The sequence below is a fragment of the Emiliania huxleyi genome, assembly GCF_000372725.1.
Source record: "Emiliania huxleyi CCMP1516 unplaced genomic scaffold EMIHUscaffold_31, whole genome shotgun sequence".
Taxonomy (NCBI): Eukaryota; Haptophyta; order Isochrysidales; family Noelaerhabdaceae; genus Emiliania; species Emiliania huxleyi.
Window position 1 is genome coordinate 671977 of NW_005199684.1, and position 22913 is coordinate 694889.

Consider the following 22913-nt stretch of genomic DNA (forward strand, 5'->3'; position numbering starts at 1 on the left):
CCTACTCTGTGAATTCGCGGAGCGAAGAAAATTTTATACGGAATATTCGCTTTGGGGAAAGTTTTTGGAATACGTTGGAATACCAACGTATTCCACCTCCCCCCCTCAGCACATCTCCGCTGTCGCGCGCCGCGTGCTCGCGCAGCCGGTCTGCGCGTCGGCGGCCGAGCGCAACTGGTCCGTCTACGGGGCAATCAAGACGACGGCGCGCGGGCAAATGGGCCACGCCGTCGCGCCGACAAGCGCGTCTACTGCCACGAGGCGCTCCACCTCAAGGGCAAGCTTCAGACCGCCGGCTACAAGCAGGCGGTCGAGAGAAGTGGGACACCGACTCCGACTCGGACAGCTCGGACGAGGAGGACCTCAAGATGTGAGGCAAGCGCGGCGGCGGCAGGGGCGGTGTGGGGGGGTGGGCGGTGGGGACGCTGCTGTGAGCACGTCGGACGCCACGCGCGGGACCTCCTTACGGTGCGCGCCGCGCACGCACGCGCGCGGCTCGCACGCGCGCGCGCGCGCGCGTACAGTCTTACTTATAGCTTATACACAGTCGGCACGCGCGTTCCGCGCGTGCCCCGCTGAATACAAATACTACCCATTCTAGAGCTGTTTTGGAATACGTGGAATACGTATTCACAGAGAAAGAAGGCCCTGCACAAGGTAAACTCCCAGTTCCGCAGTGCACCAAGCGCGCGGCCGCCGGGCGCCTCCGAACCGACAGGGGCGCCGCGGCAGTAGAGAGCACTCCACCGGACTCAGGGACCCCCTCCCCTTAGGGGAAAAAAGAAAAAGTACAACTCCTCAAGCTCATCGCTGCGGAGCACCTTTCGACAGGCTCGCCGAGCGAGCAATCCCCGTCCCGCTCTCGCCGCGCGACGCCGACCGCCTCTCCTTGCGGCAGGACACAAATCCGCGCCGATGGGCGTCATGGAGGAGCGCTTCCTGGACAGGCTGCAGCAGAGCAGGACGCGCTGCGCCATTGGTGCGGTGACCTTCGTCGCGACCCTCGTGGGCGGGATCTGCTACTTTCCCTTCACCAGCGCGCTCATTCTCAGTGTGGAGCCGACGCCGACCTCGCCGTCCGGGGTCGCGCACCGCATCTATGCGCAGTACTTTCCGCCGGAGCCGGTGCAGCTCCTTGTCCTCGTCAAGTCTCGTGACGGGTCGCCGCTGATTCCGCACGTCAATTCCACGCTCGAGCCAGAGCAGCCGCGCGCGCTCGAGCGGTGGGTCGCCGCGCCGCCGCCGACGCCACTCACCGCAGAGGCGGCGCAGGTGTCGCACGAGCTCAGCGGGGTGGCGGCGCGCGAGCTGGACGTGCACTGCCGGTACACCTTTCTCTCCTACTTCGACATCGGGCTCAAGAAGTCGCACGAGGGGCGGCACGACCGGCCGATCCACGACGTGCTCGACGGCATCATCTCGCGCGTCGCGCGGCCGATGCTCTTTGACTCGGACGCCTCGCGCACGCTGATGCTGGTGCAGATCGAGGCGTGCCACGGCGAGGACATGACTGCGGAGATCGTCGGCAAGAACGAGGCGTCCGCGCCGGTGGTCAGCGCAATGGAGGCGCTAAAGGACTACGCCGACGCCTACCCCGCCTCGTCTGGGCTCGCCGTCGAGCGCGTCTCCTTCCCGGGGGTGATGGCGACGGTGCAGGAGGGGGTGGAGACGGCGATGCTGCTGTCGACGCTGACCGCGATCCCCGCCTTTGTGCTGCTCGGCGTCTTCTTCAAGAACCTGCGGCTGCTCATCATCACCCTCATCAACATCGCCTTCTGCGTCGCCACCTCCGTCCTCATCATGTACCCCGTCTCGCTCTCGATGAAGGCGGCGGCCGAGCCGGGCCGCGAGGTGGCGCTGAGACGCGCCGCTCACACCGCGTCTCTGGCGCGAACAGGTGTCGGCCGAGGCGCCCGCGATGATGGTGGCGACCGGGCTGGCGATGTCGATCGACTACTCGCTCTTCATCCTCACCCGCTTCGGCGAGGAGAAGCGCGCCGGTGCCTCCGTCAAGCAGGCGCTGCTCGTCACGCTGCAGACGTCGGGGCACACAGTCTTCATCTCGGGCTCGACGCTCTGCCTCTGCTTCCTCGGCATGCTCCTCATCCCCGTCTCGACCATCTCGACGATGGGCCTCGCCGCCGCCTTCACCGTCCTGTTCGCCATCGTCGGCGGCCTCACAATCACGCCCGCCCTCCTCCTCTCCTTCCCCGACTTCTTCACGGCCGACCGCCGCCTCGGCCTCTCCGCCGACGGCATCGCCCTCTTCGCCGCCGCGCCGAAGCGGCTCGCCGCCCCTAGAAGCGGAGCACACACTGTGGGAGGAGAAGCGGAGCACACTCTCCTCTCCTCCCACCCAGCACCCGAGAAGGCATGGCTCTGCCGACTCCCTCTGCCTCCCAGCACTCGTACTCACCTCGCTGCACCTTACCGCAGGCTCGCCGGCGACGGAAGCGAACCAATGCTCGGCCAAGGCCAGGAGCGCGCCTCGGGCCTCCCCTGGTCGCCCGCCGCCGCGCCCACCGCGGCGCCCGCCGCCGACGCGCCGGCGGTGCAGCCGCTCGAGGCGGCGACGGCGGCGACGGCGGCGGGCTCCGCAGGCTCCCACTCGGACGCGGGGTCGGCGGCGGCGAGGCCGTGGTCTCTGTGGGCGTCGGTCGGCCGCCTCTCGCAGCGAGGCTGGCTGGTGGTGGTGCCGCTGCTGGTGGGCGTGGCGGTGCCATTCGTGATCCCGCTGCTCGACTTCGAGTACATCGAGGGCCTGCAGACGCTGCTGCCGCGCGGCGACCCGCTCACCGAGACTTTCCTCGAGGTGCAGGACCACTTTGGCGTCTCCCAGATCTTCCCAAACACCATCGTAGTGCTCCCGCCCAACCCGGGCGACGTGACCAGCCGCGGCTGGCTCAACGCGTCGTGCCACGCGATGAAGTTCATGGCGTCCAACGTGACCGAGGTGATGCGCGCGCACGGGCGCGAGGCGGGCGACGCGTCGCTGCAAAACTTCGCGATGAAGGCGTCCGACTTCTCGGGGCTGATGATCCAGGGCGGGATCTGCACCTCCCTCCTCATCTCGCTGCTCGAGAACCCGCTCGCCAAGAAGTACGGCGACTTCCTCGTCAACGGCTTCTCAAACGAGGACCGCACCGCGACCAAGGCGCGCGGTCACGAGCAGCCTCGCGTGGTCTCGGGCCCCTCTCGGGCTCCTCTCGGGCCCCTCTCGGGCTCCTCTCGGGCTGACCTCTCCCCTCTGGCTGTCCGCAGGTGCGCGTCAAGACGACCCTCGACCCTTTTTCGACGGTCGGGCAGAAGTGGATCGCCGCCGTGCGCGACGCGATGGCGGCGAGCGAGGTGTGGGTCTCGGACCCGTCCTTCCCCGGCGACACGACCGTCCTCGGAGAGATGCACCTCACGGGCATGGCGCAGGAGCAGATGGACGGCGCCGCCGACACCTTCGCCTCGCTGCCGCGCGTCATCGGCGCGACGCTGCTCATCGTGATGGCGGTGCTCGGCTCCGCCTTCCGCTCCGCGGTCGTGCCGCTCCGCGCCGTCCTCTGCCTCAGCTGGATGCTCCTCGTCACGTTCGGGCTCGGCGTGCTCGTCTACCAGCACGGCGTGCTGCAGAGCCTCGGCATCCGCCCCTTCCTCACCTCGCCCGACCCGCCCGCGCACCACGCGATGTACTGGATGACGCCGTGCATCGCCTTCTCCATCCTCGTCGGGCTCGGCCTCGACTACGACGTCTTCTTCATGGAGTCGGTGGTCGAGCACTTCGACGCGGGCTACTCGTCGCGCGAGGCGGTCGTCGAGGCGCTGCGCCACACGGGCACGATCATCTGCGTCGCCGGCGTCATCATGTTCCTCGCGTTCGGGTCGCTCCTCATCGGCGCCTCGCCCATGATCAACCAGCTCGCCTTCCACCTCTGCGTCGGCGTGCTCATCGACTGCTTCGTCACGACCAAGGTCATCATCCCCTGCGCGATGGCCATGCTCGACCTCCTGCCCGGCAACGCGAACTTTTGGCCGCGTAAGCCGCCCCCCGCCCTGACCGAGCCGACCGTCGAGCCGCTGCCGCCCCTCCGCCGCCTCGGCTCGCTCCGCAACTCGCTGAGCGACAACGCGCGCCGGTCAGCGATGAGCCCGCACGGCGTGCGCTCGATGCAGAGCCCCGCCTAGCGGCCAGCGCCTAGAGCCCCGCGGCTGACGCGGGCGGCGCGGGCCTGCGCGCGCTGCTCGACGAGGTGGTCGTGTGTACATCCGGCTTGGCGCGCGCCGTGAGCGCCGCGCTCGCGTGCGCCTTTTGTACTGTGTAGGGGGAGTCTCACGATGTCGACTGCACAACGAGAGAGAGCCCGGATCAGCTGTGTATGGCTGTGTATGAGAGAGAGACGATGCGGTCTCGGATCTGTCCGATCCGCTGAGATAGACGTGAGAGAAACAAAAACGAAGGGTATAAAACGAAGGCGCGCGCGCGCCGAGAGAGACTCCGAGAGAGCCGAGCGGGCCCGAGCTGTCTGTCAGCACTCAGCTGAGTGATTGCGAGAGAGAGAAACTGAGACCGTGAGAGACCGAGAGAGAGAGAGGGAATAGGCGGCTAGTCCCGGGTATACACTCAAATAAATGAAAATTTCTGAGAGGAGTTGAACATCTCCGACTGAGCGCGCTCTGATCTGAGAGGGCGCCGGAGCCCGCTGCCCGGAGCGGAGCCGGACGCTGGCACCCCCAGGCCGCACACACACAATCACACGAGTGAGAGTAGCCCCGGCGGTCACCTCCTCGCGTCAAGCGCCGCACTGGCGCCGGACTCGCCCGTCATCGCTAGCGTTGCGCAGCGCGGCGAGCAGCAGCAACGGCTCGTTGGACACCACCGCGCTCGCGCCGCGCGCCAGCACCTCAAACAGCTCGGCCGGCGAATCCACCACCCATACGAGGAGCTGTCGCCCGACGTGCAGCCGGCCGAGCGCCGACACGAGCGCCGCGTTGGTGCAGCGGAGCGACGGGCCGAGGAAGGCGAAGGAGCGCACCTCCGCCGCGCTGAGCGCCGCGGCGCAGTCGGGCTCCGAGCCGTGAGCGAGGCGAGGCGCGCCGACGTCGAGGATGGTGCGTCCGAGGCGGAGCCTCGGAGGGGCGTCGCCTCTCCGCGAGAGGGCGCGGTGGACCGCCTTTGCTGCGCTGGCCGTGCCCGCCCACAGCCACACCCGCTCCGTGAGGTTGCGGTAGGCGACCTGCCGCGCGAGGTAGAGCAGGTGTGCCCCGTACCGCGGCTGCTGCCCGCCGCCCTTGAGGTCGAGCGCGAGGGTGAGGCCGGGCAGCCGGGAGGCGAGCGCGAGGAGCGCGTCCGCCGAGAGCAGCGCGCCGCCCGACGCCCGGAGCACCTCCGCCGACGTGAGGCCAAAGACGGACTTGTTGCGGCGCCACTCGCGGCTGGTGGCGAGCGCGGGAGAGCGCGCCCACGCCTGGCGCAGCCTGCGCGGGTGGCCGACGTAGAGGCTGCGGCTGCCCGCGCCGGCCGAGTCGAGAGGGAAGAAGAGGTCCAGGTCGAAGCCGCGCACGCCGAGACGGTGCAGCTCGGCGATCCTCGCCTCGGTGACGACCGCCGCGGCGGAGCTCGGGCCGGGGAGGCCGCCGGCGCCGTGCGAGAAGACCCCGACGCGGGCGGCGGAGCACTCCCAGCTGCTGCTGGAAGCGTCCCAGCTAGCTACGCTGGGAGGCATATACACACATGGCGTCCAACTGGCTGGCAACTGGCTGGCGTGTCAAGAGTCGGCGGGCGGCCGGCGTGAGAATTTCTCCCGCGTGAGAATTTCTCTCTGTGACGCTCCAGTTTAAAACGTCTTGTCCTTTCGCCTGCGGAAACGTCCACCTCACGGTCACGGCTCGAAAAGAAAGAAAAAACAAAAGCAAGCGAGGGATGGGAGGACGGCACGCCGCCACCACACAGGGCTCACGGCAGGGCGACAGGCTTCCGCGGAAAAATTCTTTTCCCGAACCGCCTTCGACTGCAGGTTCTACCGGCTTTTCGCTCTCATGAGCCGCGCCGAGGGGCTCCTCTTGGAGCTCGAGTCGTCGGCGTCCAAGCTCGTCGAGCTCGCCCCGACAGCGGGCGAGAGCCTGCAGGGCTTCTCCGCCCACGAGGTCGAGCGCCTCTCCGAGGCGCTCGCTGTGCATGTGCATGCGGCGCTCGCCGCGGCGGCTCCGGCCTTCGACGCGGCCCCCGAGGGGAGCAGCGCGGTCGGCGGCGAGAGCGTCGAGGGCGCGCTCGGGATCCTCGCCGCCGCGGCGGCCGTCGCTCGCGCCATCGCCGTCGAGCCATCCTTTGGCATCCCGGAGAAGCTGCAGGAGCGCGCAGCCCCCTCCCCCTCGCCTCTGCGGGGAGAGGAGCCGCGATGTCGCGCCGGGCGTGCTCGGCGAGAGCGCCTCACCGCTCCGTCCGCCCCCCGGCCGCAGGCGGTGGCAGAGGCGCTGCACGACATCATCTTTGACCTGCACGACCCGCGCGCGTCAACGCTGCAGGGCGCCATCGTCGAGCTCTGCGAGTCGTGGTGGCTGGCGGAGCGGCCGGGGCGGGACGAGCTGGTGCCTCAGACGATCTCGTACCTCCTCGTCTCCGCCCTGCACGAGGCCGCCACCGCCGCCGACGTCAAGCGCCTCTGGGCTCTTCGCTCGGTCCGCCGTCGCGCCTCCCTCGCCTCTCCCGCCCACGCCTCCACCCCCGCCTCCGCCCCTCTCCCGCACCCGCTCCCGCCTCTCGCGGCCGCGGCGGGTCGCGACGTCCCGGCCGCCTCCCGCTCCCCCCCCGCAGGCGCTCGGCGTGCTCGACTACGCGGACCCGTCGGTCGCGGCGCTCAAGCGGCTGCTGCTGCACTGCATGATCAAGCCGCTCGTGCTGCGGTGCGCCGAGGGACGCAAGCTGCTCGTCTACCTCTTCGGTGAGCAGCTCGCCGCCCGGCGAAGCTCGGATGTGCCTCGGATGTCTCGGCTCTCTCTCTCTCTCTCTCTCGGCTCTCTCTCTCCCCTCCATCTCCCCTGCGCGTCTCGCCCGTCGTCGGGGCACCTCTGCGCTCCGCTCTTCCTCCGAGAGAGCCCTGCGCCGGCCGAGAGGCTGGCGGGCGAGAGGCTGGCGGGCGTCGCACCTTCCGCCGCGCGCGCAGGCCTGCACCCGCCCTTCATCGCGGAGCTGCACCGCGCCATCAAGGCGCAGATCCCGGTCTGCCGCAAGTCGCTGCGCGATCTCTACGGCGAGATTTACTTTCGGGCGTGGCGCGCTGCGTCGGGCGCCTCTTCTTCCTCCACGAGCGGCGGGGCTCGGGGCGGGAGCAGCGTCTGTTGACGGTTGGGTGGTGTGAGCAGGCGCCTACCTCGAGCGGCTGGAGGAGGGCTGCCTGCAGGACCTGATGTTCCACGCGGTGCACGCGGCGAGCGCCAACATGGCGACCGCGCTGCGGCAGGTGCTGGCGTACACGCACGCGCAAAAGCGGCAGCGCGGCGTCGACTCGATGCTGCTGCGGCTGTACGAGCCCATCCTGTGGCGCGCGCTCAAGGTTGCGAACCCGCACGTGCGGCGCAACGCGGCGACGCTCCTCATCGAGGCCTTCCCGCTCCAAGACCCGACGCTCCCTCTGACGCAACTCGACGAGGCGCTACAGCGCCAGTTCGACGCCCTCGCCGCCCTCCTCAAGGACGACTCGGTCCCGGTGCGCGTGGTCGCGGTGCAGGGCGTCTGCCGCATCCTCGCGCTCTTCTGGGCGCGCCCCCCTCCTCCCCACCCCAGCACGGCTGCAGAGCGACCGTCCAGCAGCTCCCCACCGCTGGCAGCTCCTCACCGCCTGGCCCTCACCCTAACCGGAGGGGCGACTCATCTGGCAGCCCAGCTCCTCACCGCTGGCAGCTCCTCACCGCGCGCGGCGCCGCGCGTCCCGCAGGAGCTGATCCCGTCCGCAACCTCGACGCCGCTCCTCCTCCTTCTGACCAAGGAGCTGGCGCACGACGCCGCCGCCAACTCGGTCCGCGTCGCCGTCTTCCAAGGCCTCCGCTTCCTCCTCGCCAACAACGGCTCCGCCGCCTGCCTCGCCACGCTCAAGGGGTCGGCCGCCTCGAAGTCGCCCCTCGCGCCGCTCGCGCCCCTGCTGCACGACTCGTCGCAGCGCGTGCGGCGCGCGATGCTCGATCTACTCATCGAGCTCTCAAAGGCGCTCCCACCCCGCCCTCGCCCCCGCCCCGTCCACCTGCGCCCCCTCGCTTATCGCCCCTCCGCCTCACCCAACGCCCCCGCCCCCTCCACTCCCTTTCCCTGCTTCCACAGGTGCGCGGCCTCGCCTGGCCGTCGCTCGCGCGTCCCGAGGCGCTGCTGACGCGGCTGCCGCTCGAGCCGCCGCCGCTCCAGCTCCGGCTCGCCCGGCTCCTCCTCCCGCTCTACCTCCCCGCCGGCAAGACGGCGCCGCTCCAGCTCGGCCGCCTGCTCAAGCTCTGCGCGGAGCGGACCGCCTGCGCCGCCGCGCTGCTGCAGCACACTCCCAAGCTCGCGGCGCCGTCCGCCATTGTCAAGGCGAGAGCCCCGCCGTAGAGTGGCGGCCGACGAAGAGCCGTCGCCCGCGCGCACTTCCCATCTCCGCGCGGGCTGAGCAACCCCGCCCACCCGCCCTCCTGCACCTTCCCCGCCTCCGCCCAGGTGGCCAAGCTCCTCCTCTGCGCGATGCTTGCCGACGGCTCGCCCGAGGCCATCCTCCTCATGGCCGAGGACGACGAGATCCCCGAGGGCGTGCCGCCGCCGCCGGCGCGCCTCCCTCCCCCCCCCCCCCCCGCCCCGCCCCCGCCCGCCGCCCGCCCGCCCGCCCGCCGCCTCCGCCGCCTCCGCCGCCTCCGCCGCCTCCGCCTCCGCCTCTCGCCCGACGCCCCCCACTTCAAGCCGGCTCTCCGCGCGCAGGCGCCGCTGCTCGAGTCGCTGCTCCAGTGCGCCGCCTCGCTCCTCGACGCGGCGGGCGGCCTGCTCGCCTCGCCCGAGCACGCGCACGAGCGAGAGGCCCTGCTGGCCGCCTTCTCTCAGCAGGCGGTCGGAGCGCTGCACCAGCTCGTCGCCGGAAGGCCGGTGGCGCTGCGCTCGCTTGTGAGGATTGCCGCGCACCTGCCTGCCAACCACGTCCCCCTCTACACCGACACGCTGCGCGACATCGCCTCCCAGCGCGACGACGCGCCGGCGACCGTCCTCCGGCCGCTGCTGCAGTGCGCCGTCTCGTGGAACCTCGACGCGGCGGTGCTCGCCGCCGTCGTCGCCGCGCTCGCGCCGAGCGCGGCGGCGGCAGGTGCGGGCGCCAAGCGCGGCCGCAAGGGCGGCGGCGCCAAGGCGTCCAGCAGTGGCGACGCGGCCGCCGAGCTCTCGCCCGCACTCGCGCTGCGCGTGCTCTGGTCATGGCTCGAGAACGCCTCGACGCGCGACGCGCTGCTCACGCGCACGCCGCCCGAGCAGCTGGCGGCACTGCGCGACGCGCTCTCCGCGACGGTCGGCGGCACCGCGGCGCGCGGCCCAGCGGCGCCGGCCGCCGCGAGGGGCCGCGAGGGCCTGCACGCGCTCGCTTGCTTCCTGCAGCTGTCGTGGCACAGCGCCGCGACCGCCGCCGGCGCCGTCGGGCGCGGCGGGCGCGTCGCAGGGCGGCTTAATCCCGAGGCGGAGGCGGAGGCGCTGGCCGAGGCGCGGCGGGCCGTCTACGACATCATGCGCGTCGCGGGCGAAGCCTTTGCGCCGCGCGCCGCGCCGCCCGCCGTGTCGGCGGAGGCGCTCTCCCGCGCCGCGCCCCTCAGCCCCGCATCAACCATCTCGCCGGGCGAGGCGCGCGGCCGCGCCCGGGCGCGGACGGGTGGGCTTGCCCCACCGGCGGACTTGGAGGAGCGCGGCGGCGAGGCGGCCGGCGCGCCGCCTGCGCGCAAGGAGCGGCCGCTCGCGTCGCTGCTGCAGGGGCAGCTGCTGCTCTCGGTGCTGCTCGCCGAGGGGTCCGCGCTGGGCATCTACGACGCGAGCCTCGCCTCGGCGGTGGCAGCGTGCGTGGAGGGCGCGCTGCGGCTGGCGGCCGACGCGGGCGGCGGCGGCGAGCTGTACACCGGCCCGCTCGGCCAGCTGCTGCCCCACGCCGCCAAGCTGTCCTACCAGCTCGTCGAGTCAGGCGGCGAGCTGGTGCCGCACGGCGAGGCGCTGCTCGTCGCGTGCGTGCGCGCCTGCGCGCGCGCGGAGGCCGACGCGACGATGCGCGGCACGGTGCGGACAGCGCTGCTCGAGGCGCCGCCGCCGCACCGCCGCCCACCGCCGCCCAGAACACTCCAACACCCCTCCAACCCCCCTCCCCTTTGGCAGGTGCTGGCGGTGCACCAGCACGCCGCCTCGGACGTTGCCCCGCTGCTCGGCGCGCTGCTCCGCTTCGTCGCGTCTTGCGTGCCGCTTGCGGAAGAGGGCTCTCCGCGCCGCGCGCCGCGCGCCGGCGACGCAGCGATGGCCGACGAGGCCGCCGCAGACGACTCCGCCGCCGCCGCCGACGTGGCGGCCGTCGAGGAGGGGATAGAGTCGCTCCGCCTGGCACCGGTCGCCGCGCAGACGCTCGACGTCCTCATTCGGTCGCCCGTGTGTGAAGCGTCCCTCAAGCGTTGCGCCGCCGAGCTCGCCGCCGAGGCAGCCGCAGCCGAGGCGCCGGCGTCGCCCTCCAGGCTAGGGGCGGCCGTGCCAAGCTTCGCCCAGGCGAGCGGGCGGCTCGCCCGGGCGCTTGGCTGACGCGGGCGATGCCCAATAGCGCCAACCCGTTCACAGCCTTGGGTTGCGCGACTTAGCATGTGCGTGCAGCTGCGGCCGTGCAGATTTGGACCCGCGAGGGAGAGTAGAGAGGGTATTGCATGTACACAGCCCACCCCGCGGTGCGCGTGTGCTCTCCCCCAGAGTGTTAACGAGGCGTCTGGGGGGCGCCGGGGCTGGAGGGACAGGTCGGGGGCCTCGGTGTCGAGACTGCGTATCGGCTGTCCACGGGGCCCTGTCGAAGTGTCGTCTTGAGAGTGTGTACGGCACATTGCAGCCCCGGCACAGTGCAGATCTCGAGAAAAAAGACTAAAGAGCAGTCAGTCTGATGTCTGTTCTCTGTACACACTGAGATATCTGCATCTAGCATCTGGATCGGACTTCGGAGAGCTCCACACGAGACACGACTTCACGTATGGGACGTATCACGAGCACGTCCCGCCCCGACGTGCCAGCACCCAGCAGTCTGTGTTGTGTGTAGTCTGTACACAAAAATAAATTGCGCGCATCTCGTACTTCGATCTTCGTAAGAACTAACATCTCTAAGAATACGTATTAAGATGTTGTGAGAGATCGCTCCGTGTGTGTGTCGCAGCTGCCGGAAGCAGCGCTACCAATTACCTTCTCGCTCGCCCCACGTACACCCAAACATCTTCCGCTCTCGGTTCACCTTCTCGCCCCGAGTCGCATCGCTCGTCGCGATAGACGTGTGTTATGGCAGTGTTATGGGAGCGTTGGCAGTGAGGGACCAATTTCAGGCGCTCTCTGCCTCGGAGCAGTCCTCCTCCTCCTCGGAGGAGGAGGAGGCGAGGCCGTGCAGCGGCTTGAGGGAAACCTCGCTGAGGACCGACGGCTCGCTCGTGTCGGGGCTGTCCGCCGGCGGGCCCTGCGACGACGCGGCGGCTGGACCGCAAGCGCCGCCGAAGCCCGCCTCCCCGCCACTCGGGCCGGCCGCTCCGCCGCAGCAGCGGCTCGGCCCGGGATCGCCGGCAAACGGTGGCGCGTGCGCCGCCCCACTCGCGCCGGCCGCCGGCTCGCCTCGCGCCGACGCACCCCCCCCCTCCCCCGGCGGCTCGTTGCTCGGCGCGAGCGGCGCGACGAGGCAAGCGAGCGACGCGTCCTGCTGCGACGGCGCGAGCAGCCGCGCAGTCGTCGCCGCCGATCGCTCCCTCCGCCGCTCCCTCAGCCGCTCCGTCAGCCGGCGAGCCGAGCGGCGCCACGGCTCGAGGTCGAGGGCGAGGGGCGGCAGCCAGTGCGAGTGCCACAGCGCCGGCAGCGAGGCGGTGAGCAGCAGCAGCAGCAGCCCGGAGGCCGACTGGAAGAGGAACACGCCGACGACGCCTGCTCACAGCCGTAGGGGTGAAGAGGCGCTGCTCGCCGACGGGGCAGCGCTCACAGCACGCCGGCGACGCCCTGCGTGAGGTCTCCGCAGAGGCCGCCGCCCACGCCCGCGTCGAACTCGTGGGCGACGAGCCGGCACGCGGCGGAGCCTCCGAGCAGCTCCTCGCCTAGACACTTCCAAGACACTTCCTAGACACTTCCTGGAGGCTGCGTGCCCCCGAGCAGCTCCTCGCCTCGCCGCGCCGACTCGCCGACCTGCGGAGGGGTGACACGGCTGGCTGGGGCGACCGGCTTCGAAGCGCGTCGAGCAGAGTGCTCTAGGAGGAAGCTTCTAGAAGAGTGCAGAGGAAGGTTCTAGGAGTGTCACCCGCGAGAGCGCCCTCCTCGCCGGCTGCAGCAGCGAGGGGGAGGAGCAGTTTGCGCCGAGCGCGTCGAGCGCGGCGGAGAGGGCGGCGGTGGAGGACGCGACCCCGTCGAGCGGCGCGGTGAGCGGGTTGGGCGCGGAGCAGTTTGCAAGGAAGTGGTAGGCGGCTGCCAAGGTGCGGTCCTCCTCACCGCCCGCCTCCTTGCGCTGCGCCGCAAACCACTCGAGCACGCGCAGCACCGTCGCGAGCGGGTCCGGGCACGCGTCGGCGAGGCCTGTGCATGGACGCGGCCCGTGAAGGGGCGCGGCTCACAGGCGGTGCGCTAGTCAGACCTCGAGGGCGACGCCGACGGCGAGGGCGAGCTGGACCGAGGTGATGGCGCACCTGCGGCGCAGGGGGGAGGGGGGAGAGGACGCTGGAACGGGAAGGGGGGAAGGACGCGCGGGGGTCACAGCGAGCGGTGGTCAAGGCGGGCGAGCGGTGGCGGGCGGCGGGCGGGCGGCGGCGGGCGGGCGGCGGCGGGCGGGCGGTGGCGGGTGTGCGGCGGGCGGGCGCACATCATCCACCAGACGATGACTCCGCCGAACTGCGACCCGACGAGGAGCGCGCGCCGGCCAGCGACCGCTCCGGTGACGATGGCGCACGCGATGAGAGTCAGCGCGAAGAGCGGCAGCGTCGCAGCCCAGCGGTGCCACGCGGTGGCCGGCAGCAGCATCGCAGTCACGCGCGAAAAGTGGTCCTCCCCACTCGAGAAAGGAGAGGCGAAGGCGCCGCCCTCCGCCTCCAGCGCGTGGCGGGCCTCGAGCGCGTGGCACACGCCCGCGCCACCACCATCCGCGTCGCTGCTGGCCGCCCCGCCGCTCGCCAACGCCGCCGCCGCCCCAACGCAGCCCTCGCAGGCCGCGACAGCACTCAGGGCGCGGCTCGCGTCGCGGGTTGCGTCGCGGAGGCTTACCCCGTCCGCTGCGGCCGTGTGCGCGACTGCCTGCAGTCGGTCGATCGATGCGAGGAGCGCATGGAGCCCCGCCGCGAAATTGCCGTCAAAGCTCGCTGCGAGGGAGGCGGCGGCAGCCATCGCGACCGCGTTGGCGATGACATAGAAGCGGACCGCGAGCTTTGGGGAGTCGGACGGGCGAATGAAGGTGATTGTGGTGCACACGAGGACTGCCAGCAGCAGCAGCACAATGAAGCCGACGCCAAGCACCATCACGACCAACAGCATCTGCGATTGCACGTACTCCTCCTTGAGCGAAAAGTCGTTGGACACGGGACGGAGCGTCACCGAGAGGTGCGGGAGGCTGCGCAGCCATGGCAGGATGCCGTCGGGCCAGATGGGCGACGGCATAGGTTAAGAGAATGAGTCAGGCAGGCAGCTAAGCAATGAGACGGGCCTCAAAGGCAAAGAGGCGGGCCTGAAAATCCTGAACGGAGCGATCCCGCAACGAGAAATTTGACTGCCGCACACGGCGTGGGACTCGCTGGCGGAGCCGAGGTGGCGATTCAGCTGCTGCAGGAGCATCTGCGGCGCAACCCCAGCCACACCAAAAAAGAATTTACGAAACTCCCTCGCACGACACTTAGGCACGGGACTGGCGCGCACTGGCACTAACACAACAAACAAACAAATCTCTCTCTCTCTCTCTAACACAGGTACATACACCAAAAAAAGAATGTTACATTGCTCCCTCCCTCGACACTGGGCACGGGACTGTTTGCGCGACCTCACTTCTCCCACCCCGCGCGTCCTTGCGCGAGGAGAGCTTGATAAACTCGAGGGGCCAAAATACGCCGCGAGGAGGGCGGAGTTGCGCCGAGAAGAAGCCGCGAGAGCAAGGGATCGGCGGGCAGCGGCGGCGCAGCAGGACGAGGTAGAGGAGAGCGACGCGACACAGAGGATGAAGCGACAGGAGGGAGAACGACGAGAAGGGGGCGACCGCGAGGTGGCATAAAGGTTGCAGCGAGAATCGGCGAGGGACTGCGAAGGGAGATCGAAAGAGGCAGACGACCAACCAAGGGTTAGGGTGGGCGACGGCTAGCACCACACTCCTCTCCTTAAAATCCCTGTGTGGTGGCGGCGTGCCGTCCTCCCATCCCTCCCTTGGGTTGTCTGTTTTCTTTCTTTCTTTTTCTCCCACCCCTCGTTTGGCGTGCCCGTTTTATTTATAGCAGACAGGCTCGACACAGGTGCGGACTGGCGCGTGCTAGTACTATCACAGGCAAACCACCGGAGCCTAAGCGACTCCAAAAAAGAATTTGCGACGATCGCAGGTATTGTTTATTTATTTATAGAAAAGAATTTTACAAGTGCAGAAAAGAAATTTAGAATAAAACTCCCACTCGCGGCACCTTGGCGCGCACTGGCACTAACGCGCAGTATAAAAGAATTTTACAACGCAACTCCCTCGCACAACACTGAAATACAGGGCCTCCAAAAGTGCCAGGGCGCTGCGACACTGCACCGAGAGGCGCAGCAACCTCGACCCGGGTGTTGCTCGAGTCCGCAACGCCCGCCGGGCGAATACGATTGCCTGGCCCTATCGCCAAACGGCCCTGCTCCTCCTCTTGTCTGGCAGCAAACGCAAGCTGCGGCACAGGCCGCGTTGCCGCAGAGGAGGCGGCAAGCCTCAACGCGCCTACCTGTGGCACGCCGCCGGATCGGGCCAAGACTAGCAGGATTCGGCCTCGCCTGCTGCGAGTGACCTCCCGTTGAGTTGTCCATCGTATTTGCAGTGGGACTAGCGCGTCGGCAGGATCCCCAAAACAGTCGCCCCCCAAATTGAAGTCGCCCGCGAAATCCCCCCCCCCCCACACACACACAAAACATACTTTAAACAACCATAAAGCGCAGTCTCCAGGGGCTCCAGGCCCCAAATGATGACATGTGTGAGTGTTAGAGTTGTTTCGTATTGCTAAAAATCTCTCTCTCAACACGCTGTGGGCACGGGACTGGCGCGCACTGGCACTAACGCGCAGCAGAAAAGAATTTTACAACAAACGCAGAAAAGAATTTTACAAGCCCACTCCCTCGCACAACACTGGGCACGGGACTGGCGCGAACTGGCGCGAAGACAAATTCGTCCTCCCTACCCATCATTCCCTTGGGTTGTCTGTTTTCTTTCTTTCTTTACTAAATTTTACCAAAAATAAGTTTACAACAGAAAGAATGGTACAACAAAACTCCCTCGCACGACACTGGGCACGGGACTGGCGCGCACTGGCACTAACACAGGAACAAAAAGAATTTAACAGAAAACTCCAAGTGCTCCAAACAACTCTCTCACACAGCAGACAGGCTCGACGCAGGTGCGGACTGGCGCGTGCTAGCACTAACACAGGCAAACCAGAAAAGAATTTGAAGAACACTGTCTCCCTCGCATAACACTGGGCACGGGACTGAAGAAGAATGGGCATGACGACATCGCGGCTGTGACCTCCAAGCCACAGGCCATCCGGCTGGGGTTCGTACAGGAGGAGACAGGACGCCGCAGCGACCCACGTTCAGCGGGCGATGCGCGTGATCATGGCATGGGGGGACCATCATCATCTCGATCCTAATCACCACGACATTCCAGGCTGCTGCGCGCCTTGTACTGGGATGGCAGCTTGGCCGACAAGGTCGCAAGGCGCGCTGTCTTCCCGACGCTCGAGCACGACGACGACTACGACCCCGGCCCCCTCGCAGAGCGCATCAGGCGCGACAAGCGCGAGCTGTCCGACCGCTCCTCCGACGACTGGCCTCCTCCGACCAAGACTCATGCGGCTCCGGCTCTACTAGCGAGGCGAATGACATTTTCACACCCTCGACGACTTTCTCGGCTACGGTTCCGACTCCGGCTCTGGCTAGTTGACAAGCTGCCGAGCCCAAGTCACTGTGCGTGCTGATTTCTTGTTGGCTTCTAAAAATCTCTCTCGGGAAGACTGGCGCACACACTAACACAGGTACACCAGAAAAGAATTTTCCCACAAAACTCCCTCTCACGACACTAGGCTGCACGGGACTGGCGCGGCCGTGTGTGTGTGTGTGTGTGTGTGTGTGTGTGTGTGTGTGTGTGTGTGTGTGTGTGTGTGTGTGTGTGTGTGTGTGTGTGTGTGTGTGTGGTGTGTGTGTGTGTGTGTGTGTGTGATTTTTAGCAATTTGTGTGTGTGTGTGTGTGTGTGTGTGTGTGTGTGTGTGTGTGTGTGTGTGTGTGTGTCCCTCTGTTCGCTGCTCTCTTCGCCGGTGAGTAATGCCACGCTCGGTACGGTACAGGTAGAAAAGAAACAGTGGTGGCTCTCGGTTCGTCTCGGTAGCGCCAGCCGTGAGAGAGGCAGTTATTAAGAATTCTTTTTGGCCGGCTCATCATGGGCGCTCATGATGAAATTATGAGAGATTATGCATATCTCTTGGCGCTTGGAGGGCAGACAACGCGGCGTTAGACACTACTGATCTCCAGCACATAGTGCCTCTTTGAAAGAAAGAAAGAAAGAAAACAGACAAACCCAAACGAGGGATGGGGGAGGAGGACAGGGTCCAAAGGACGTTCCCGTTTACGCCTTTTATTTTTCTTGGGGATACGGCGCCTCTGTGAGAACGCCCTCCCCCCCCGCCGCGCCCTCCCCATATGCTGCTGACCTGGAGCCTATCCGGCGGCCGGCAGGGCGGCTGTGTCCGCAAAAAGGGCTCCAGCAACAGAGCCCGCGCCAACCAGATCTGGGGGATCGACGAGCTGCAGTGCCGGCAGCTCTGTCTAATCGACGACGCGTGTCAGGCGCGTTCCAACCCCGAGCCGGAGATCGCGCTAGATGCAGTACTGCAGCGCTCCGCCCAGCCTCTACTGCCGCCCGCGTCGCGCAGGCGTACGAGTTTGTCGCCTACAGCTCCCGCAATCAGGGCCCGAGATCCGCAGCACCCACGCGCTGCACCCTGCACATGGGCCCGGTGGCGCAGCACGCCGTGCCGCTCCCAGGCTCGCAGTACGCGTCGTGCTACACCAAGCAGGTGTCTGGCAGGCAGGGCAGCACGAGGCGGCGGCCGTCAGCGCCGCCACCGCCCCCGCCGTCGCCGCCGCCGCCGCCGCCGCCGCCGCCGTCGCCGCCGCCGCCGCCGCCGCCGTCACCGCCGCTGCCGCCGCCGCCCCCGCCGCCACCGCCGCCTATCACTTTTTTGACCTCATGGCTGCCCGCGGGGTGGCTGCTATTGCCGCCGCCAGAGCCGCCGCCGTCGGTCGCCCCACCGCCGTTTCCGCCTGCGGCGCCGCCCTCGCCGCCCCCACCGTCCTCGCCGCTGCCGCTGCCGCCGCCCTCCCCACCGCCTCCGTCGCTGCCCCCTCCGACCTCGCCGTCGCCCCAGCGGCCGCCGCCCTCGCCGCCGCCCCCGCAGCCGCCCGCGATGCCGCCGCAGCCGTCGCCGCCGCCGCCGCCGCCGCCGCCGCCGCCCTCTCCCTCGCCGCCGCCGCCGCCGTCGCCGCCACCCTCGCCTCCTGAGCAGCCGCGAGGGATGTCCATCGGCTCCGGCCTGAGCACTCATCACTGCTCCGGCATTCGGCTGCTCGACGCAGACGCGATCCACGCGGCGGCGGCGAGGCGGCAGGCGCTTGGCATCGCCTTTGGCAAGGCGGCGTGCATGCAGGCGCTGCGGCCGGGCAGCAAGGTGTTGGCTGCGGGCTGTCCCTCGCTCGCGCACCTTGATTTGCGCGGCGCCAACCTCAGCCACGCCACCCTCGACGGCGCGCTCGAGCCACACTAGCGCACAACTCGCCGCCAGCCGAGCACTCAGCGTCTCCCGCCCCCACCCTGCAGCCTCTCGGCGGATCACACCCGCCGCCCGCCGCCTCCCACCGCCTCCCACCGCCGCCCACCGCCTCCCACCGCCTCAGGCGTCGACCTCACCGGCACGATGCTCGACTGCGCCCAGCTCGAGGGCGCCACGCTGCACAACACGCACGCCGAGGGAGCCACCTTCACCGGCGCAAACATGGCGGGCGTCCGCGCGACGGACTTCACCTTTGAGCGGGCAGACCTCACTTTCGTCGACCTTAGCCGCGCGGAGCTGCGCGCGAGCGTCAACCCGACGGTCAGCGTGATCGGCCACCTCTCGCGCGCCAACCTGACTGGCGCGAGCCTCGCGGACGCCACCCTCGAGGGCTTCGAAGACTCGCAGGACGTGGTGCTCGACTTTGCCAACCTGCACCGCGCCCTTCTGAGCAAGTGCGTGCTCACGCGCCCGTCGCTGCGCGGCACGCGCCTCGTCGCGTCGCGACTCGACCACACGGAGCTGATTGGCGCCGTCGCCTCGCCGACGACGCTGCTCGCCGGCACCATGATGACCGACGTCGGCCTGGCCAGCTGCAACTTCGAGGGCGTCGAGCTAAGCGGTGCAGCTCGCCGCTCGTCTCTCCGTCCCACGCAGAGAGCCGGCCCGTCCCCAGGCCAACGGCCGCGTCCGTGGTCTGCCCCCCCCCTCCCCCCCCAGGCGCGCGGATGCTGCGCGTCTCCATCTCGGACACCTCCCTGCGCGGCGCAACCTTCGACACCGCGCCGCTCGACCTCGACCTCACCGCCACCGAGGCGACCTCCCTTCCTCGCACGCCGCCGCGAATCGACCGTGGCGAAGCCACCGCCGCGCTGGGCCACGTCGAGGCGATCCGCTGCAGATTCGACCACGCGCGGCTCAGCGGCGCCGCCCTCAGCACTGTCAGCTTCGTCGACAGCTCTCTCGAGGGCGCCAGCTTCAGCCAGGTCTGAAGGACGTGGGGCCGGGAGTAGACGGGGTCGGGGTGGTGGTGTATGGGGCAACGCGAGAATGCGACGGCTCCGCGAAGAGAGAGATGGGCGGTGGGGGCTCGAGTCTTACGGCTCGATGCTTGGGCGTAGGCATTGCTCTCGCTCGTCGAATTTCTTTGGGCGCGCGCCGCCACCAGCCATGCACCACCCGCCCGCACCGTCTACAGTGCGCTTTCGCTCCCACACCTCTCTCCCCTGCCGGGCCGCAGGAGCACCCAGGGCCGAGCAGCTTAAGCGGCGCGTCGGGCGCCGACTTCAGCTACGGGCGGTTTGAGGAGTCGGAATTTGTGTTCAACCAAGACGCGCCCGAAGGGTGGGGGGGGGGGGAAGGCAGACACGAGAGACGGCCGTCACAAGCCCACAAGCCCGGGACCCACAGAGCCATCCATGCCTAGAACATGCTCCCACCTCTCCAGTGCACGGAGCGCCACCCTAGCTCCGCTGGAACCTAGCTGGACGCCCCCATGCCAGCACAGCTCATCGCGCGCCCGGCGACGTGCGCGCAGGACCGTCGACCCGGGCGGGGTCGCCAACATGCGAGGCACAAAGTTCGTCGGCGCGGACCTGACCAACGCCGCCTTCCTCGCCACCGACTTGCAGGAGGCGTCCTTCCTCGGCGCGAGCTTGCCGGGCGCGCAGTTCGACCACTGCAACGTCGAGGGCGCCGACTTCACGCGCGCGACGGGCACCAAGGCGATGGACCTGCTGCTTCTCCACGGCACTCCGGTGGGGCTCTGCGCCGGCGGCGGCCACTCCTGCTGGTCGAGCGTTCAGCCCAACTCGTGGGCTGTCCCCCCGCCCTTCCCGCCGGGGATGGTCCCTGCTCCGCCGCCGCCTTCACCGCCTTCGCCGCCGCCGCCCTCCCCTCCCAGCTCTCCGCCACCGGCCCTTCCGCCGCCCCCTGATCCGCCGCGCCCGCCTCCAGCGCCGCCGCCGCCCCCGCAGCCGCGGCCGCCGCCCCCGCAGCCGATAGCTTCGCCACCGCCGATCCCATCGCCCTCTCCGCCGCCGAGTGCACCGAGGAGTCCGCCGAAGGCGAAAGCAGGCCGTTGAGGCCCCACCGGCGGCTGTGATTTCGGGAAAACGGCTCAGAGGTCCGGCTCGCATACGGCTCAGGGCGTGGCATTATTTGGGGGGAGAAGCAAACGTCAAAAAAGAAAAATCTAAGCGTAGTCGTCACGCCTCTCCGATTGAACGCCACGAGCGAGCATAACTGTGCTCCTTCACCTCTCGGCACACTGAAGCCTGAAGCACCATGGTTCCACGTTCCACATGCGCAACTCTATGCGCGCCAAACCGCACATACACTGTATGGCGCACAAAGTACTCTACTGGGCTGGGCGTTTCATTGTGGGGTTGGCACTCCCATCGACCCTCATGACCTCCTGCGGTCTCTGAGATGGACACCAGTGGGTGTGGGACCACGGCCAGGATACACTCGAAGGCTGGGTAAGCAGTAGAGGTCGATACTCGACGCGTCCCACATGGTCTGTGTCGCTGTCGGCACGCTGTCGACAGGACGTCGAGCGACACCGGTGGCAGTGCCACCCAGGAGTGGTCGGGCGGTCTCCCGTCATGAGAGAGCCATCATGTGATCCATATGATGATTCCTGACAACCGCCTCAGTCAACTTTCGTCACAGTTCCCGCTCTGAGAGGAGCTGCGGGTCAGTTCGACAGCTGGAGCTGTGTCGCCGGCGTGCGGCGGCCTGCCTCCGGAGGTGCCTCTGAGGTGGACTTTTTTTGGTCACCGTGAGAGAACGCGTTCGAATTTTCACTCCGGAACTTCAACTCCGCACGCGCACCGGCCAGGGCTACAATAGTGCCAGTGCGGCGGAGGCGCGAGTCGGAAGACCGCGACCGTCAAGTGTCCCGTCATTTCCTACAAACGCTGTGAACCCAGCCACGTAATATGCCCTACGAGCTACGTCAGTACGGCTCTATAGCCGTATGCGGAGCGAGGCCCGTGGCCGGCGAGGAGCGCCGGAGGGAGGGGGGGCGTCAGGGCGCAACCGCCGCGGGAGAGGGGGGCCTCTATTTCTCTGCTCTCTCGCCTCTATCACGTACACACACACTCGCCCCACACCAACGATATTTTGCTGCTATTGTTCAAGAACTATTCGACATGACGTGGGGTCGTACTGACGGGGACGGGCGGTGACTCATCCGGGGGCGGCAGCTGCGGTGGCAGCGGTGCCGAGGCTGAACGGACCACTGGGGCCTCTTCAGCCTGCTGCTGTGGTGCAACACTGGCGATGGAGGCGCGGCCAGCGGTGTGCGCCGAGCTTTGTTGGAGGATTTGGCGCACCTCGTGCCGGTCCTCGCGATATGAGTCGTCCAGAGGCGAGCCGCCGAACCGATCGAGGGCTTTGGCGTTGGCGCCGTGCAACAGTAGCCAGCGAACAGCCGGGGCGTGCCCTTCCGAGGCGGCGAGATGGAGTGCGGTCCGCCCGTCGTAGTCCGACACGTTGATATCGCTCCCCTCGGCCAGGAGCCGCACCAGGCGGTCGATGTTGCCCGCAGCTGCCGCCGTGCAGAGAAACTTCGCCGCCTTTGCGCTCTTGACGGTGGCGCCGTGCGCCCGGAGGAACGTCGCCACAGCCTCGTGTCCATTCTCCGACGCGTCCTGCAGCGGTGTCTTGCCCCACCGGTCAAAGACATCGACGAGTGCGGTGGGCGATCGCAGCAGCGCCTCCACCACGCGCATCTGGCCGAGGGTGGTGGCAACGTGCAGCGCCGTCCTCCCGTCGTAGTCTCCAACGTTTGGATCAACGCCCTTGGCTAGGGACTGCGACACCGAGGCCACGTCGCCGAGTGCCGCCGACTCAATGAGCAACCGTGCTCCCGCCGAGAAAGCCGGATGGTGGCCGAAGCTCTGAGGACGGCTTCGGCGAGTCTCAGGTGGATCTGTGCCCATCAACGGTGCGGTCAAGGCGGCCATCGACGTTGGCAAGCGCTTTCCACGCCCCTGCCGCCCACCAAGCCGCGGCGCGGGCGCTCCATCGTCGTTCTGCAAGACTGCATTGCCCAGCTGTCGCCCACGCTGCCCGAGCGACGGCGGCATCGCGGCCCACTTGTACTCGATGAGCTTTGCACATCCTTCGTATCCCATACGCTTTGCCTCTTGGTAGGCCGTGCGCTTCCAGCGATCGCGCGCCTCGGGCCGCGCGCCATTCTCTAGCAGAAGCCGCACGACCTCGACGTGCCCCTCGCAGGCGGCGACGTGCAGCGGAGTCCGATAATCGTAGTTTGCCGCCGTCACCGAGTCAGGATCGTCCTTCCCCACTATCGCTCCACCGTGCCGCCGCCGCGCGGCGCTTTCAATCCGCCAGCGAACCTCCTCGGTGTTGCCGTCGGCCGCCGCACGAATCATGTCCCCGTCGATGCCGAACGTGCTCTCGAGCGCGCCGTGAGCCTTGAGCCAGCCGGCGAGTTTGGTGTGATTGCGACGAATCGCGTCCGACAGCGGTGTGTTGCCGAAGCGATCGCTACAGTTGACGTCGGCGCGGTGGTATGTGATGAGCCACGAGGCGATCTCGAGCCATCCCTCGCTCGCTGCGAGGTGAAGCGGCGTCCGCAGGTCGTAGTCGGCAGCGGTGGGAGGCGCTCCCTCCTTGACCAGCTGCTGCACCTTGGGGAGGTTGCCGTCGCGGCAGGCGTCGCAGAGTTTGGCGGTGA

The 22913-nt window shown here is 68.2% G+C and overlaps 9 protein-coding genes across 9 annotated transcripts; 5 read left to right on the forward strand and 4 right to left on the reverse strand.

Annotated features, from left to right (window-relative positions):
- Positions 1-821: 821 nt before the first annotated feature.
- On the forward strand, positions 822-3080 carry EMIHUDRAFT_435629 (hypothetical protein; the record flags this gene model as incomplete). The annotated part of the gene is made up of 3 exons (XM_005774655.1): positions 822-1827; positions 1898-2286; positions 2437-3080. Coding segments are annotated over exons 1-3 (1944 nt in total), but the record flags the coding sequence as incomplete, so codon positions are not given.
- A 626-nt stretch (positions 3081-3706) lies between these two features.
- EMIHUDRAFT_435630 (hypothetical protein) lies at positions 3707-4472 on the forward strand. The gene has a single exon (XM_005774656.1). The coding sequence runs from the start codon at positions 3748-3750 to the stop codon at positions 4171-4173; it is 426 nt and encodes a 141-aa protein (XP_005774713.1). The 5' UTR covers positions 3707-3747; the 3' UTR covers positions 4174-4472.
- A 306-nt stretch (positions 4473-4778) lies between these two features.
- EMIHUDRAFT_207470 (hypothetical protein) lies at positions 4779-5711 on the reverse strand (the record flags this gene model as incomplete). Its single annotated transcript, XM_005774657.1, has 1 exon — positions 4779-5711. The coding sequence occupies one exon, from the start codon at positions 5709-5711 to the stop codon at positions 4779-4781; it is 933 nt and encodes a 310-aa protein (XP_005774714.1).
- Positions 5712-6008: 297 nt separating this feature from the next.
- On the forward strand, positions 6009-8560 carry EMIHUDRAFT_450751 (putative condensin; the record flags this gene model as incomplete). The annotated part of the gene is made up of 7 exons (XM_005774658.1): positions 6009-6336; positions 6445-6663; positions 6800-6926; positions 7149-7322; positions 7348-7706; positions 7920-8144; positions 8300-8560. The coding sequence occupies exons 1-7, from the start codon at positions 6025-6027 to the stop codon at positions 8558-8560; spliced, it is 1677 nt and encodes a 558-aa protein (XP_005774715.1). The 5' UTR covers positions 6009-6024.
- A 129-nt stretch (positions 8561-8689) lies between these two features.
- On the forward strand, positions 8690-10750 carry EMIHUDRAFT_207472 (hypothetical protein; the record flags this gene model as incomplete). The annotated part of the gene is made up of 6 exons (XM_005774659.1): positions 8690-8755; positions 8921-9493; positions 9659-9712; positions 9947-10141; positions 10340-10417; positions 10577-10750. The coding sequence occupies 6 exons, from the start codon at positions 8690-8692 to the stop codon at positions 10748-10750; spliced, it is 1140 nt and encodes a 379-aa protein (XP_005774716.1).
- Positions 10751-11522: 772 nt separating this feature from the next.
- Positions 11523-13856, reverse strand: EMIHUDRAFT_450752 (hypothetical protein; the record flags this gene model as incomplete). The annotated part of the gene is made up of 5 exons (XM_005774660.1): positions 13032-13856; positions 12807-12858; positions 12477-12695; positions 12307-12364; positions 11523-12109 (listed from the first exon to the last, which is right to left on the reverse strand). Exons 1-5 carry the CDS (start codon positions 13817-13819, stop codon positions 11523-11525), a joined length of 1704 nt encoding a protein of 567 aa, XP_005774717.1. The 5' UTR covers positions 13820-13856.
- EMIHUDRAFT_207474 (hypothetical protein) lies at positions 13848-15893 on the reverse strand (the record flags this gene model as incomplete). The annotated part of the gene is made up of 3 exons (XM_005774661.1): positions 13848-13895; positions 14950-15107; positions 15857-15893. 3 exons carry the CDS (start codon positions 15891-15893, stop codon positions 13848-13850), a joined length of 243 nt encoding a protein of 80 aa, XP_005774718.1.
- Positions 15894-17075: 1182 nt separating this feature from the next.
- EMIHUDRAFT_450753 (pentapeptide repeat protein) lies at positions 17076-20309 on the forward strand (the record flags this gene model as incomplete). The annotated part of the gene is made up of 9 exons (XM_005774662.1): positions 17076-17261; positions 17309-17452; positions 17942-18119; positions 18330-18827; positions 18926-19191; positions 19327-19356; positions 19446-19549; positions 19743-20052; positions 20259-20309. The coding sequence occupies 9 exons, from the start codon at positions 17076-17078 to the stop codon at positions 20307-20309; spliced, it is 1767 nt and encodes a 588-aa protein (XP_005774719.1).
- A 1204-nt stretch (positions 20310-21513) lies between these two features.
- On the reverse strand, positions 21514-22080 carry EMIHUDRAFT_56363 (hypothetical protein; the record flags this gene model as incomplete). The annotated part of the gene is made up of 1 exon (XM_005774663.1): positions 21514-22080. A coding segment is annotated over one exon (567 nt), but the record flags the coding sequence as incomplete, so codon positions are not given.
- Positions 22081-22913: the final 833 nt, after the last annotated feature.